Genomic DNA, 15,956 nt, shown 5'->3' with positions numbered 1-15,956 from the left:
GGAGCCCCCCTCCTTATCATTCCCAGGCATAGTCAGCTGGTACCCAGGTCTGACCTCAGCCTCTGTGGTCAGCCCCTCATCATGAGGCGAGCCTGAGACACAGGCCAGCTGATGCTGAACCCGAATCAACAGGCACTGTGGAGACGGAGGCCGAGCCATTTTTTTCTGAGCTATAGGGAGCTTAGTACAGTATCCAAATCACCTGTATAGATAGGTGTTAGGTAAGCTGGGTTCTAGTCCCAGCTCTGTCACACGTAAAGAGGTCACTTCCTGTGACTAGGCTTGTTTTCTCTTATGTGAGATGAGGTCATTGGACCAGATGATATCTAAGGGCTCTTCCAGAGCCAGCATTTTGGGAAGTTCTGCCCTCATCTGGTGCCACAGGCTGACCTCACTCCTGTGGCCTGCGGGCCAAGTCCTCCCCACACCACAAGGGGGAGCTCCACACACGCCCCAGGCAAGCACCTGGTCCCAAACCCACCAACAAACCTGTGTGTGCAGGTATGGCGGGTTGGCACTTGTGTCTTCTCAGACACAGGACTCAGGGCACCCAGCCACCAGGCACACCACAAAGGCCTGGTACACAAAGAACGTGGAGAGGAAGTTTTGTGTTGAGGGAAGTTTTCAGCACCTTCAGTGCAGCTGCCCTTCCTCATTGCTCAGACCTCGTTGCAGAAGAGGGACCATGACCTGCTCCAGACAGCATTTCTATGAATACTCCCTGGCTTTCCTAATCTGCCTGATTTCTGAGGAAGAAAAAGACTCACCAGTAGGATTTGAATCTTTTAATTTAGGAATGACCAGCTTCCTCCTGCCCTCCCTCCCCCAAACACCTTCTTCCTGTTGGAGCTTCATCAGAGCAGTGAGCCCCACAGACAAATCTGTGGTGACTTCTCAGGCCAGATTCCATCTCTGTAGGTCTGGCTGGGAGGTAGTGGGCTGAGGGCTAGTGAGACCAAAGGAAATGTGCACTGTTCCCTTTGGCGGGGCCTGGGAGCCAGGTAGCTCAGGATTATTGCTGGTCATCTGTGAATATGGAGGCAGGGAGGGAGGGGCATATCAGGATAGGGTGGCTGGGGCAAAGGGTGGAGGGGGCATCTTCTCTCCCCAGAGCACAGACACTCACCCTGGGTGGTCCTGGGCGCCATCTCAGTCCGGTAGATCTTGAAGGCATCATAGGCAAAGACAGAAACCAGGATGATGCCAAAAACCTGTGGGAGTAGGATTGGGGATGGCACAATAAAGGCCACTGGCCACCATCGATTTGGGAGAAGGAGGTGTGTGGTATGGGCAAGGTGTGAGCCAGAGCCCCGGGGCACTGGCTTGGACTTGTGGGGAGGCACAGAGAGTGTGCAAACACTAGCCAAAGGTGCTTAGGGTCTGGGGAGCTCTGTGGGGCTGGACTCACAAAAGCAGCAATGGCAGCTCCATCCCGAGAGGTCACAGCCGCAAAGGAGACCACCAGGAAGATGATGATGGCACTGACACAGCGGAGGAAGTCCTGGGGGGTGGGGGTGCAGGGTCAGAGGGCAAGGGAACATCACCCTGAGGTTTTCCAAGCTGGTCAGCAGCTTGACCCTCAGGCACTGTGAATCCCTACATGGAAATACCCCTGGACACAATATAAAGCATTTGAGGGAGAGAGAGAGAGAGAGCCAGAGATCACACGGCTAACTAGGGAAGGGATGCAGGTGAATGGAAAATGACCAAGATGAGAAGCCAGGCCCTGGGTGGCACAGGCCTGGGGCATACCAGCTAGGGGGGCCAGGGCAGGGCTAGACCGGACCTGGACCTTTGGTGAGTGGAAGAGCTGCTCTAAATGATCTGCATCCTTGTTGTCAGTGACAACAGTGAAACCAGGGTGGGGCTGGGCCCCTTACTGACCCAGGAAAAGGAGAGAGGCTGGGAAGGAAAAGGAAAATTTAGCATTCAGAGAAGGGACCAGATTGGGGTAAGGGAGGCAGCATCCCTCACCAGACAGGGCCAATTCAGACGATCGAAGCGCTGGTAGTACTGGGTAGCGTAGAGGAAGAGGAAGGCGAGCGTGATGAAGAACTCTAGCAGCGCTGCAGCCATGTAGGCAGAGATGGAGGCCGTGAAGCAGATGAAGATGATGAAGCTCAGGGCCTGCAGGACCAAGTATGTGAAGTTTTCCAGGAAGGGGACACAGGCATGGCCAGATTTTTGCCTTCCCCTCCTCAGGAACTCCCCCAGGCTGGCCCCTCCACCACCCATCCTTGGAGGTCTCCCCATCCCTGGTAGCAGGAGCCCAAAATAGTGTTTGCCCGTTGAGGGCAGTCTGCAGCTTCCCACCTCTCCCTGCCCTGGATCCGGGCAACCTCAGCAGTGTGGCCCAGCTGCACCACCCCCAGGGGCACCATTCTATGGAACCCACAAAAGAGGTGTCCTGCTGAAGCATGGGGGACAGGGTGAAATCCAGCCTCTGGAGTCATGCCCCCCAGTAGCCCTGCACCCCCAGAGGGACCCCCTATGCCATAATACTTTCCCTGCTCCCAGATATCGTAAACTCCTCTAAACAAGGACCAAAACAAGGCCTTGGGTTCTATACCCAGAGACAAGGTTTAGAAGGCAGATGGACTTTAAGTATCCCTTGGCTCTGGCAATATAGGATGCCATATGTGCAATGGACTTAAGTTAACGCTAAGGTCTTGCTAAGTGACAAGGGAAGAGCCTTTCCTGAGAATAGATGTTCATGGGGAGCAGACAACAGATAAAGTGGGACTGCAGAAAGTCTGCCCTTTATTTCCTAACTTCAGTCCTTCCTGCTGCACCCGAACCTGCTGTAACTGTCTTCAGATGGAAAGGCAGCAAGAAGGCAGGGTAGGAGGTGAAGGCAGGGCAGCTGGGGGCAGCAGGGATGTCCAGAAAGCCTGGGAAAGGATCCGGCTAAGGAGTGAGTCCAGGGGAGGCCCTGGGATGGGGAGAGGGAAGACTGGGATCATATTGGGAGAGATAGAGGCGCCAGGTTGGGGAGGTGGCTGTTACCAGCTCCGTTTCCAGCAAGATGCCTTTGAGGGAGGAGAGGAAGGTCTTGTCCATGGTGAAGCCCTGGAGCACTGCAGCTGCCCCCTCTTCGGGGGGCCGGTCCCTGCGATCCCGAGCACTGAGCATCTCCGTGGGGCCCCCCAGGCACAGCCCCCACTGCTACCAGCCAGGGAAGGGAACTGGGAAGACGGAAACCTGGAGAGATGGGGAAGCAAACAGGAACAGGGAGGCACTTGGAGAAATCTGAAAGAGAAGTGGGCAGGCTGGCTGTGGGGCCGCAGGGGAGGCTTGCCCAGATGGGCCTTCTCCCAGCTGCCCAGAGTGCCTCTGCTGGGGCCTGCAATGACCCCCCCAGGAAGCACATGGGGAGGGGAGGGGTGGGGCGGGGAGGAGTGGTCAGCCCTCCCCTTACTGGAGCCCAACCCCGCCCAGAGAAGGAGAGAAGGGAGGAGGGGGGGAAAGGAGGAGGTCCACAAAGAAACTGGGAGGAGCCTGGTGGTCAGCGGAGAAACGGGCTAGACGAGGAGCCCCCCAAGGACCCGTGCCTGAAGAAGTTTGCATCCCCCTCCCTTAACTCCTCTCTTCCTGGCTGTCCTTTCTCCCTTTTCCTTTTAAGGAGGGTGGGAGCTGGAGCCCGGCCCAGGCAGCACCCCCCAGGACCAGGCTGTAGCAGCCAAGACTGAGGACAAAGGCAGATTGTTGGGGGGACAAGGGGGCGCTGTGTGCCTGCTGCAGTGCCTCAATGGGCCTCTGTCTCTCCAGCATGCCAGGAGGGCAGCCTGACCCCCGCCCCAGTGTTCAGGGGTAGGCCAGGGAGCCAGAGAAGGGCCGGGATGGGAGGCCACAGCGGAAACTCTGGAAGGCAGAAGAACAGGGCAGTAGGTAAGGGCTGACGGTGGGGAAGAGAAAGAACCAGGCTGGGGAGCTTGGTGCTCAGGCACCAGGGACGCCAAGACAATTTAGGCCGTTTTAAATACAGATTATTTATTTGGATAAGTCTCTCAATGCTCAATAAGCAGCCTCTTCCTCAGAGCCTAGTAACTGCACCAAGGTATGTGCAAAGGAGATGCTCAAGGAGTGTTGGATGGATGGATGGATGGATGGATGGATGGATGGATGGACAGATGAACGAACAAATGAAATGAGGGGCTCTCCATTGACAAAGGGGAAAGTAGCAAGAAAGTGCTTGTGCTGTGCCAGGCCATCTGGGGATGGGAGAAAAGGAAGAGACGGGGATGCTCCAGAAAGGAGCAGGGCCTTAATGACCTCTCCCAAGAGGAAATGCAGGACGCCCTCTTCTAGTGGCCGCAAGCAGCTCCGTTGCTTCACCCTGCATTTCCCATCCACTCCAAATGTGAAAAGTGCGGATCCCCCCAAAGTCCTCCACCCTGTCCCATGATTTTGCTGCTCCAGTAGTGCTTTGAAGGGGGTGAGCATTCGGGTTCCTGGCTCACCATGGCAGGTGGTCATACACCCAGTTCCACTGTTCCAACCAGGAACTGGCCATGGGCGCATGACTAGGCCATCACTCGGGGTCGCACACACACACAAGCCAGGGAGACGCGGTAGAGCCTTTGTTCCAGGCAGTAGCCATCACGGGCACCCTGCTCTCCAGGGCATGGCCGCCGGTAGAAGACAGTCTGGTTGTGGTAGAGCAACTCCGAGTTGCCCAGGGGGTCCATGTGGGAGCCAGTCTGTAGGCTGACACAGTGTGGACACAGGCAACGAGCGTGGTACAGGTCCTGGGGGAGCCGGTTCAAGTCCCTGTCCAACCTGCGGGGGTGGCACTCATCAGACTCTGGAGGGAGACTGGCAGGGCAGACAGGGGACGGGCCAGAAGCAGGGAGGGCTCCGCGTGGAAACTTGGTAGTGAGGCAGGCCTGGCTTTTTGTCCCAGCTTTTGCACCCACTTGCTGAGTGACTTTAAGCAAGTCACCCCCTCCTGTCTGGGATTTGTTTTCCCTACTGTAAGTGAGGGCTGGGGAGGAAGAGTGGTTTTCTGATTCCAGGAGCCTTTGCCGAGGCAGGGGAAGACAAGCAGCCTCAGGCATGAGGTTTCTTTCTGTAACTGTCATTACACTTTTAGGGTTTTTTATTATTATTATTATTATTATTAAGTAAAAATTGTTCTTACGTCCAAGTATAAAAAACTGTAAAGTTCACTGTCTCCCTACGAGTCTCACTCCCCAGAGGGAGCCACTGTCAACCATTTCCTGCACATCCTTCCAGACACTTTTTATGCATATATTATAAATACACATAAGTGTGCGTGGTAAGACTTATTTACTTATTCTGAAAGGATTTTGTGGCCAAAACAAGACTTGAAAAGTAGATGCTCCCAATGTCTGAGACTCCCAAAGGCTGGCAGGAAACAACCACTGGGTTGTAAGACCATTCTCATACAGACAAGCCGTCCCGAGCTGGGGCTCAGCTAGCACACCGTTTCCCAGAGAGGGATCCCTCGTAACTACCCTGCAAGAAAAGGGGCCTGTGGCCAAATGAGTTGGGGAAATACAATGTCTTCTTTTCCACAGACTTCTCACAGCCTTTAATGCACTGAGCACATTATGAATCTCTGAGGGGTGAGGGCTAGAGCAGCTTTTCCCACATTTAACTGTCATCATTAATTTCTGAGGAGAAGTTTGTGGGACGAGTACCGCAAAGAAAACTTTGGGGAAGATCAGCCGTGTAGTCATCAGGAGATTGTCGCCTCCAAACAAGGGGTCTGGACCCCAGCCAAGTCAGCCATCAGGCACCCAACCTCCCCATAGGGGATCCCACTTTTTTTGCATTTAGCCCAGGACCTAGCCAGACTTCTAAGACCACTTCAAATCATGGCGACCTGCAGTCTTCTCCCTGGATCTAGTCTCAATCAGAGCTGACCTTCTCCCTTCCCCCTGAACTTGTGCACCCATCCCCAAAGCCAAGGCCAAGCCAGAGTTACATTTATGGGGAATAGGAACACAGACACCCAAGAAAACACAGGGTAGAGATCCCTTAGGCCCTAATTTTTAATATTTTGCTTTGTTGTCCTGATTTTAGTGCTTCCTAATATTTTTTACATCATGGCACAAATAGAAAATTTTAACATATGTGTGGCACACCAAATGAAAGAGTAAGACTGCCCATTATCAAAGGCTCAGGCAGTTGTACATCTGGCACTTGATTTCTGCTCAGGTCATGATCCTAGGGTTGTGGGATCAAGCCCCGAGTAGGGCTCTGCACTCAGTGTGGAGGCTGCTTAAGACTCTCTCTCTCTCTCTCTCTCTCTCTCTCTGCCCCTCTCCCCCACATGTGTTCTCTCGAAAAGAAAAGAGAAGGGAAGGGGAAGGGAAGGGAAGAGAGGGGAGGGGAGGGGAGGAGAGGGAAGGAAACAATAAGCTTTGAAAACTTGAGTAATTGGGTCAAAGTCACCCAATAAGAGTCAGATCTAGAACCCAGACTAGGCCTTGTCTAACGCTCAAACCTTTATGGAGTCTCTGAGATAAAAAGGGGCAGGCTGGAATTGCGTGGAACTCCCCTGGCCCCTCGCATATACTCTGACAGGCACACATGCAGGAACTTGGGAGGGGGCTGCAGACTCACTCATATCTCCAGGGGGAGATAGACCTGCTGTTGAGGGGTCCATCTTCACTGGCCCTGCAGGATTCTGGGTGGTGGATGAGGCTAGTGGTCTCTGGTGGGGTCATGAGCACAGTGTTCTGCGTCAGCCATTCATGAGTGGAGTCCTGGCCTTTGCTGGGGCAGCACCTGGACCAGTGGATGCAGTCCTTCTTGATCCGAATACTGAGGGTGTGGGTTCCCATGGCCATTACCAAGAACACGACCACCTATAAGAAAAGCCCAGTAAGAGACCTCTCAACTAATCTGGGTATTCCTTCCCCAGTTGTGATCCTGGTTTCCAGCTCCACCTGATCCCCAGCCCCAAACCTGGCCTCTCTCCACCCTCAGCAATGTCCCAGCACCTGCCAGGCCCCCTTGGACTCACCTGGTTCATACTGGATGCTGCTCGCCCAGCCAAGGTACTGCAATGGCTGACAGGTGGGGCCTTGTGGAAGCAGGCTGACTGGAGCAGCTTGGGCGTCCTGGTTTTATTTTCAGCAAACCTGTTTTGTTTATTCAAATTTATTTCCACAACCTTTTGGAGGGAGTGACCTGACATTAAAAAACAAAACAAAATAAAAAAAACCCTGAAAGGGTTTTCAAAGGGCTGATAAAGTGCCATCTGCATGGAAGTTATAATTCACATCACACCTTGGTAGACTATTTGGGACACTTTGTTCTTTGCACCTTTCCTGGCATGGGGTCAAAGTAATGGTATTCTGCTATTCTTGGTGTTGAGAACTGGCATTATGGTAATTTCCCTGACTGGCCTGGTACCCCAAATTAGAAAACATCTTCTGGTCTGTCTTCAGGAGGCCTCAGTTCCATGCTCCCCCACCCCCCAGGGCCTGGTCTCCACCATTCCCTTTTTTCTCAAACACCCTCCTGATCACTCACATCAGTGAACCTTTCCCTCTGTCCTCATTGTCCCTCAACCCTTCTGTTCTCTGACTCCTTCCTCACTTTCAATGACCCCAACTACTAGGACCTTCATCATCTAAGATTTCTTCCTCATTGTCCACTCCCTAACTTCCCCTCGCCGTTTCCAGTAGTGATGCCCTACACCCCATCCCAACCTTCCCTGACTTCCTCTGGATCAGGGATACAGGTCTAACCTCATAGGACTGCCAGGGATACCCAGACCCTATCAGTTTGTTGGCTGGATGCTCAGGGTCTGATGGAAGAAGATGTAGGTGGTTGCTTCCATTGCACAAATGAGAAGGTGAGGCCAGGAAGAGAAGGGGCTCGGTTATTAACAGCTTCAATAAGACCCAACAGGAAGTCCTGGCTCCATAACAGATCTGTCCCTACCCCTGCTCACAGGGCATTGGGGACAAGGGCCATAGCAAGGGTAGCTGCCCCTCTTAGGCCATGGGGCAAGCCCACCTAGCCTCAGCCCTGCCCCCAGCTCCCTGGGCCACTGAGGGAGCATGTGTGCTCAAAAATGCTTTAACTAGGCCTTATGGCAAAGACATGGGTCAGCCAGGGGTGCCCCCACCTGGGAGACACTTCCCTGAGAGTCAGCCACCAACTTCCCTCCAGGCCTCTTTTCTCCATCCTTGCCCATCGACCCCCCTCATCCCCCACACCCACAACCGCCCCAACCCCAACACACTCATACACAGACATGGTCTCTAGAATGATGGTTTCTGATTTGCATGTGCTTTCCCTTAGAAAATACTCCTCTAGTAACCAGGGACTCAAAATAAACAGAGGGAACCAGGAATAACTTAAACTGCAGAATGAGAAGGAATCCTTCAAATGTTATAGGGCAGAGCAGCCCCAGAGCAGAAGAGTGATGAGGGCAGGGGGCAGTCTGGAGAATTGGGAGAAGATGTTCTGTGGTTTGGGGGAAGCCTGGAACTAGGGGTGAGGTGGGGGCTTAGGAGAAATAGGTGGTGGCTGGGAGAGCAGGAGCTCAGGAAAAGCACTGAGGCCAGGAACACATCACCGGGCTCCCATTGCCCAACTGTCTGCCGTATGCTCGCTGACGCCCTCTCATTTCTGCATGTCACTGTCCTCAGTTTCTGAGTGTCACGTGCCAGATGGTGCCAAGCCTTGCATATGCATCAGCTCATTTTATCCTTACGATAAGACCATGAGATGGAAACTATTATCCCCATATTACAGATGAGAAAGCTAAGACTCAACCAAATTTAGTAACCTACCCAAGCTTGCACAGTTAGGGAGCGGCAGAGCAGGCTTTCCACTCCAGCCCTGAGCAACTTCAAACCTAATCTCCTGGCATGGAGATGACACACTGTGCTGACACCCAGTAAGCTGCAAATGGATGAGAAATCCCCGCAGTATGTGCTTTCCTACTTACCCAGGCTTGGACCACAACAGGTCTCATTTGAACCTGCCAGAGGCCATGGGATATTCCTGCCCACTCAGGCACTCAGCCCTGATGGCTAGGATCCACTGCTCTAGCTCCTTATTCCCCAGAATTTGGTCTGGCACATGGCCACCAGGGTGGCTTTTGGTGTTCCTGAGAAACCCCCAACCCCAGAAAAGGCTCTGAGGGTGCTGCCCTCCCAAGAGAGCTGGATTCCTTTGGATGTCTTCCAAACCAATCACAGCCGCAGAGCCCAGGATGGGGTGCTCAAAAGAGCTGGAAGATCCCGGCTACTTGTTTCACTTATTGATGCTACATTGCCCTTCAGGAGAGGCCTTTGGGGGTGTCCCCCTGTCTCTGTACCAGGATGTCCTCTGAGGAAACCCCTAAAAGGCAGAAGAGCCCCCCCCCCATCCAAGCACACAGCTGCCCCTCCAGTCGGCCTTTCCCCCACTAGGATGATTGGTTCTGACCTGAGAACCTGTGCTCTGAGTCACACACACCCCACCCCCTTGGGTTTGCTCAGCCTCTGCCCTTATCTCAGTAGCAGCTCTGTGAGACTCCTTAGGGTGATCCCCTGCCATGAGAAACATTTTCCAGAGGGTTTTCCTCCTAGGGTAACTAGTTTTGGAATCCCTGAGTCACTTCAGCTTCCAGGGAATCCTCTGGGGTGTGGGGAGATAGGGGTGGCAATGGGAAGAATGCTGGAGGCGGAAACAAAGGAAAGTTCACCCAGCACCTGTCTTCACCTGCCTGGGCCCAACTGGCAGTCAGGAGGGGCTGGCTGAGTCCCTAAAAGAGGAATCAGCACCCAGCAGGAAAGGGCAGGGGAGATATAACAGAACATATCCCTACCTCTGGTCAGGAAAGACTCTAGGGGCTTTCAGAAAGCTAGATATGTGGCTGTCCTGCCCTTTCACAGAAAGACATCCCAGTCCTCACCTGTTGCCTTGAAGCCCTGACTCTGCCTCTGGTCATTTCTTGACTTTAGGCCCTCTCTGGACCTTTCTCCTCATTTGTAGAAGGGTTTGTGGTTTTTGTTTTTGAGGGGGTAACCTTGTTGACCACAAAAGCACCAGCCAGCTCAGCTGCCCTGGATCCCAGCTCCTGAAATAATGCTGAAACCACAGGACTCAGCAGAGTCTGATGAGGCTTATCTGCACACATCTGATGTGAGGTAGGGACACTAGTCATTAAAATACTGAGATATGCCTGCTCCTGCTGATAAGAGCATGCTGCCCTCAGCCCAGGGGGTCCCTTCTAAATCACAACCTGCCTGTGACCCAGCAACTGAAGGCCTGTCCCAGATGGGGGTCTCCAGAATACTGCACCCGTGTCCTGATTAGTAAGTGATTAATGGTACTGGTTGCTACCTAATTATAGTATCCCCTTTAGGTACAAAGATGCTTGGGCTTAGGAACCTGCCTTCAAAGAGAGCCTTGTCTGGCCTGGGCGACACATGGAGAATCAGGGTGAACTGGACAAAGAGCCCAGCAACTCCCTCCCCCAGCCCAGCACTGGTGCCTGCCCATGGAGGGCCCTGGGCTTACTCAGATTCGTCCTACAGTCATGGCTGCCCTGTTATTTCATTCACTTACCAGCTATTTATTGAGTGCCTACTGTGTGCCAGCCACTATTCTAAATGCTACCAGGAGTGCAGAGGAGGACAAGCCAGATAAGTTCTCTGCTTCATGAAGCTTACATTTTAGGAAGAGACAGATGATAAACAAGGAAACAAGATAATTCCTGATAAAAATTAGTGGTATGAAGAAAATGAAAGTGTTATGAGATGGGGGCTGAGGGGGTAGAGGGAGGGAGCTGTTTCAACTTGGAAAGCCAGGAAAATCCTTTATGAGGATACAGAATTTGACATGATGATGGAAAGCATATAAGGGAAGAATCGTCTAGGCAGAGGTAGCAGGACATGCAGAGTCCCAGAAGTGGGAAAGAGCTTGGCATATTTGAGAAACAGAAAGGACGGTGTGGATGGAAAGCAAAGTATAAGGGGGAGGGTGGGATGACATAAGGTAAAGACCTAGGCAGGGGCCAAATCACATAAGGTCTTCCAGGTTGTGATATCGCATTTGGACTTTATTCTAAGGTAAGGGCGAAGGTACTGACTGGATTCAAGCATGATCTATAGGATGTGAGTTTCTCAAGGGCACTCACTGTTTCCTTGACCTTCTGCTGCCCCCATAGGGCTGCCATCAAATAACAAGAATAATAGTTGCTTTTATCCAACATTTACACAGCATGGGTGAGGTACTCCGGAATTTCTTTTTATTTTTTAATGTTTAGCTATTTTTATTTTTGAGAACAGGAAAAAGGCAGAGAGAGAGAGAGAGAGAGAGAGAGAGAGAGAGGAGGGAGATAGAGAATGCCAAGCAGACTCCATGCTGCCAGCACAGAGCCCAATGCAGGACTCAACCCATGAACTCTGAGATCGTGACCTGAGCTGAAATCAAGAGTTGGATGCTTAACCAACTGAGCCACCCAGGCACCCTGTTAGGAATTTCTTAATCCTCACAACAAGCCTGATGCTATTGGTTCCATTATTATCCCCACTATATAGACCGGGAACCAGAGGCTCCAAGAGGTCATGCCAAGGTCACTAACTAGTATTGAAACCAGGAGTAGAATCCAGGCAATCTGGGTGCTCTGGGGTCCAAAGAGAGGAGAACTGGAAGAATTCTTGAGCACCTGAGTTTTGAGCAGCAAGAGGAGTAAAAACAGATCAAGGAAGTCATGGTGTAGGATGGAAGAGACCAGGGGTAGGCCCTGCTGAGAAGGGGAGAGAAGCAGGGGTCCAGAAAGCCAGGTGGAGTGGTTCCTTCCTTTCTGTCCCTTGAATATGGCCAGGGCAAGCCCTGAAGCTGAGGGCCAAGCAGCCAGTAGCCTGTCGCCCACTTAGGGTCTAAGAGCCCAGCTTGGGTTTTCTCCAACCTTACCTGGACCCCAGAGCTCTCCCTAAACAAGGTAGAATCGCCTTAAAACCTCTGCAAAGGAGAAGGCAAAGATAAGGACAGGGAACGGCTCCTCCAGGTGTCAACAAAGAAACACTTCCAATTTTCATCAAAGTACAAGTAGGGGCACTGTTGGTGGGAATGTAAACTGGTACAGCCCCTCTGGAAAACAGTGTGGAGGTTCCTCAGGAAACTAACAATAGAACTCCCCTATGACCCAGCAATAGCACTGCTAGGAATTTACCCAAGGGATACAGAAATGCTGAGGCATAGGAGCACATGTACCCCAATGTTCATAGCAGCACTCTCCACAATAGCTAAAACACGGAAAGAGCCTAAGTGTCCATCAACAGATGAATGGATCAAGAAGATGTGGTTTATCTATACCATGGAATACTACATGGCAATGAGAAACCATGAAATCTGACCATGTGTAGCAACATGGATGGACCTTGAGGGTGTTATGCTGAGCGAAATAAGTCAGGCAGAGAAGGACAAATATCATATGTTTGCACGTATAGGAGGATTAGGAGGAACTTAACTGAGGAACAAGGGGGAGAAGAAGGGGGAAATGGTGGGGGAAAGGGAGAGAAGCAAACCATGAGAGACTCTTGAATGCTGACAAAAACTGAGGACTGATGGATGTGGGGGGAGGGGGGAGGGGCATGGAGGAGGACACTTGTGGGGATGAGCACTGAGTGTTATGTGGAAACTAATTTGACAATAAACTATTAAAAAAAAAAAAAGTACAAGTAGGGGGGTGGCAAAAGGAGCCAAGGTGAAGAAAAGTCAGGCAGGGAGATCTTTGCCCTCGGCATTTTATATATATTTACTCTTCACCAAAGACACTGTTACAGATGAAGACCTGAGACTCAGAGATGTTATATAACTTGACCAAGATCACATAGCTAATAAAACAGAATTCATTCTTGAGTCTCACTGGCTCTATTTCATGCCTGGACACTCCAGAAGCATATTTTTATTTTCCTGCAGGTTTGTATTCTGCTCTCCCTCATCTACATTTATTTCCCCAGACACTGAGCTACAGGCAGTGAGCCCCAATGCCCACCTCCCAAACCACCATTCTGCCTGGTCCTAGAACTTCTTTTCTGCCTAATCTTTTCTGACCTCCATCTACTTCTCCTTGTGCCTGAGCATTCATCTTTGGGAACTGGAATTCCTGCCCACTTCCATCTTGGGTCCCAATTTGCCCTGGCAGTCCTCTGGGCAGAGCATACCAAGTCACTCCCCACCAGCTGAATGTCCGTGTTCCAGGCAGCCAGGCCCCCAGGACTGGGGTCTGGAGGAGACTGGACAGGGGCTGGAGCTGAACTGGGGAGCTCTCCCTTCAGATGCATCTGGAAATGTATAAGTTCCTCTACTGCCCTAAGGGTGTCTAAGTCTGTTTGGAGTTCCCAGGCCCACCTTCCGTTTGCACACATCTCTGAGTGAAGCCCAGAACCAATACTGTACTGTCCATCTCCATGTTAACCCTGAAATCTCTTCCTAACCCACCGCATAGGTCCCACGGGGCTCTTCACAGGTGCCCAGGTGACAGGGAAGGGGAACCAGGCCAGGTATCCCCTTCCCCTCCTAGAAAATGCCTGGATGTGTGGGCCTGTGGAATGTGGGGAGAGAAGGAGGCATCCTCAGGTTCACAAAGGGCCTTGAATTAGACTTCTGATGTTATCTACAAATGAAGTTATACATAGAGTCATTGTCTGTTTTATGTGTTTGAAGTGTTAATTTGTTAAATGTAAACACTGAAAATCTACTACAGCTTTTTAATCCTGTTTGGCATCTCATTTTTTAAATACTAGAAACTTCAAAAATGGAAGAAGGAAGGCTCCCTTCCAGCCTAAGATGCTTTGAGGTGTGTCCCAATAGGAAGAAGCAGGAGATGGGGGTAGCTGGAGGGAACAGCACACACTAAGGAGTAGTAATAGGTCAGGAGAAGTGTGGGAACCCAAGAACCCTGTCCTTGCAGCTGATCCCAGATCCTCTGAAAGAGGTCTGCCCTTTTGTGCCCGCACTCCCCACTCCTGCTCCGCGTGGCAGCCGAGTGAGGCAGAGTGAGGGCGGGGGACAGGCCCAGACTGGCAGAGAAGTGTAAGAACGGCACAACCCGCCCGCCTTCAGCTCTGGGACCAGGCTCATGTTCTCTCGCCAGGGCCAGAATCCATGACCGGCTGCAGACCCCCGCTGTCCCCCGCAAGAACGGTTGGCCACCGCTGCCACCCCTGCGGAGGTAACGCCAGAGAGAAGAGACGCTCTGCTGAGGACCCCAGAAAGGAGGAGGGAGCGCGCTCCCTCCCAAGGGAAGGACAGATGTGGGGCTCATGAAAGGGAGGCAGACAGAGGCGCGGGGCTCACTGGGCAGAGCGGGGGCGTGGCGGGGTGAGGGAAGCTCCCAGGAGAAAACGGACCAGACCGCCGGGAGGTCGGCCTTGACGGAGAGGAAGAGGCGCCGCACAGAGGGCCCGGGAGGGGGCGTGCAGTTTGGCCCGAGGGTCTCGAGCTGAAACTCAACACCCGCCTTTGGAGGAATCGTCCTCCTTTCTCCTCCGCCCCTTCCCTTCCCCTCCCTTTTCCCCTCCCTCCTTTCTTTTAATCCCCAGGACTGAGTCCCGCGCCGGAGCGGAGAGGGCCCGAGGGGAGGAGGAAGGAACTACCCTGAGAGAGAGAGAGCCGGGAGCCCGGGAAGGGGAGGGAAGGGGAGCCGCGCGCGGGGCCTGAGCCCGCAGGCCACGCGCGCCCCCCCGGAGCCTTCGCAGCCCCCTCAGTGTTCCCCTACCCTCTCCAGGCGAGTCCACAGGACCCTGGCCCCTGCTCCTCCTTCGCCTTCTCTTTGCTGCTTCTTTTGCTTTGTGGCCTTTCTTTCCGTCCCCAGAGCCACCTGGGAGCTGCCCAGGGCTCCGGGGCGCGCCGAGGGGGCCCTGCCGGGGGTGCGCGTGAGCGGACCGCGGGGAGGCGGCGTGCGGCGGCTGGGCCCTGAGACGGCGCGTGGAAAGCCGTCCCGCCCCTTCGGGCCGAGCCCGCGTGCGGGGAGCGAGGTTCCGTCGCGGCGCCCCCCAGCCCCGGGCGTGCTGAGAGTGAGTGTGCGTGAGTGTGAAGCCGCCTCGCCGCCGGGGGTGCGAGTGTCTGGGCGGAACGCAGCCACTCGGGCAGCGCAGCCCCAATGGCCACGCTCTCGGGGGCCTTCGGCGCCAGCCTGGCCTCCTTTCGCCAACTTAAGCGAGTCTGAAGAGGGGCGAACGACTCCGCGCTCGCTCGCCCCACCCCCTCGCAGCGGGGCCGCCCTGACCACAGCCCTGGGAGCACCGCTCACCGCCGCGGCCCCCGGGTGGGGAGGGTTGGCCTCTGAACTCGCTCGTCCAGCCCAACCGCTTCTGCGGCTTCTCCCAGCCCTCGGGGCCGTCCTGAGCGGCCTGGCGAGGCGTCGAGCGTGGCCCCAGCTCCCGCCTCCTCGCCTGCCCCAGCCCTGGGAGGGAGCTTTCGGCCCATGCAGACCCGGGGTCCCTCCGCGGCCTAGGGCAGGCAGCTCCGGGGGCCTGGCCAACCCCGTGGCCCCCGGGACAACCCGGAGCGCGCGCCCTTGGATGAGGTCCCGCAGCGACGCCCCGGCCCGCCCCGCTCCTCCTCCTGCCCGGCCAAGCTGCCTCCCATTTGGGGAGTTTTGTGGGCTTTCTTTCTCCTCCTCCAACCTCCGGGGAGGCCACGACTCAGGCGCCGCAGCCGGGGGCCGCCTCCATGGTGCGGGGCGGCCGCTGCTGAAGTCAGCGAAACCGAGCCTGGCCTGGAGAAGGCCGCGCAGGAGGCCAAGGCCATGGCCATAGCCACGTCGGTGAGTCCACCAGGGAAAGGAGGCTGCGGACTTTTGGCCTCTCCGGTCTACCCTGCACTCCTGTCACTTTTATTTCTGCCTTCTCTTTGTCTCTCTCCCTGGGCCCTTTCTCCTCCGGGAGGCTGTGTCCAACCCCCTACCCCAAACCACTTTTGTTTCTCTTTCTCCCTCTCCTCATCCCCAGCTCCTTCTGGGTCTAGGTTAC

The 15,956-nt window shown here is 54.0% G+C and overlaps 3 protein-coding genes across 4 annotated transcripts in view; 1 reads left to right on the top strand and 2 right to left on the bottom strand.

The window, feature by feature from the left end:
* Positions 1 to 770: 770 nt before the first annotated feature.
* CMTM5 (CKLF like MARVEL transmembrane domain containing 5) lies at positions 771 to 3,358 on the bottom strand. The gene is made up of 5 exons (XM_077770289.1): positions 3,007 to 3,358; positions 1,975 to 2,127; positions 1,409 to 1,501; positions 1,127 to 1,211; positions 771 to 1,026 (listed from the first exon to the last, which is right to left on the bottom strand). Exons 1-5 carry the CDS (start codon positions 3,130 to 3,132, stop codon positions 1,013 to 1,015), a joined length of 471 nt encoding a protein of 156 aa, XP_077626415.1. The 5' UTR covers positions 3,133 to 3,358; the 3' UTR covers positions 771 to 1,012.
* Positions 3,359 to 3,973: 615 nt separating this feature from the next.
* IL25 (interleukin 25) lies at positions 3,974 to 14,780 on the bottom strand. The gene is made up of 4 exons (XM_077770421.1): positions 14,702 to 14,780; positions 6,995 to 7,161; positions 6,592 to 6,836; positions 3,974 to 4,779 (listed from the first exon to the last, which is right to left on the bottom strand). Exons 2-4 carry the CDS (start codon positions 7,001 to 7,003, stop codon positions 4,524 to 4,526), a joined length of 510 nt encoding a protein of 169 aa, XP_077626547.1. The 5' UTR covers positions 7,004 to 7,161; positions 14,702 to 14,780; the 3' UTR covers positions 3,974 to 4,523.
* EFS (embryonal Fyn-associated substrate) overlaps positions 14,561 to 15,956 on the top strand; it is an 11,022-nt gene continuing 9,626 nt past the window's right edge. For both annotated transcript variants that reach the window (XM_077770420.1, XM_077770419.1), the window contains exon 1: positions 14,561 to 15,751. In XM_077770420.1, the coding sequence (XP_077626546.1) occupies positions 15,734 to 15,751 (18 nt within the window). In that variant the 5' untranslated portion in view covers positions 14,561 to 15,733. The remainder of the gene's footprint in view (positions 15,752 to 15,956) is intronic.

This window comes from Crocuta crocuta, unplaced genomic scaffold (assembly GCF_008692635.1).
Source record: "Crocuta crocuta isolate KB4526 unplaced genomic scaffold, BGI_CrCroc_1.0 scaffold175, whole genome shotgun sequence".
NCBI lineage: Eukaryota > Metazoa > Chordata > Mammalia > Carnivora > Hyaenidae > Crocuta > Crocuta crocuta.
The sequence above is the reverse complement of the archived record's forward strand: the minus strand, read 5'-3'. Positions and strand labels throughout refer to the sequence as shown.

Excerpts from the sequence above, each read along its gene's own strand:
- CMTM5 (XM_077770289.1), bottom strand. The coding sequence starts at position 3,132 with ATGCTCAGTGCTCGGGATCGCAGGGACCGGCCCCCCGAAGAGGGGGCA. Across the intron at positions 1,502-1,974 it reads GTCTGAATTGGCCCTGTCTG|GACTTCCTCCGCTGTGTCAG; the intron begins GTGAGGGATGCT and ends CCCACCCCCCAG. Across the intron at positions 1,212-1,408 it reads GAGCTGCCATTGCTGCTTTT|GTTTTTGGCATCATCCTGGT; the intron begins GTGAGTCCAGCC and ends CTACTCCCACAG.
- IL25 (XM_077770421.1), bottom strand. Across the intron at positions 4,780-6,591 it reads ATCTCCCCCTGGAGATATGA|GTTGGACAGGGACTTGAACC; the intron begins GTGAGTCTGCAG and ends CCACCCCCGCAG.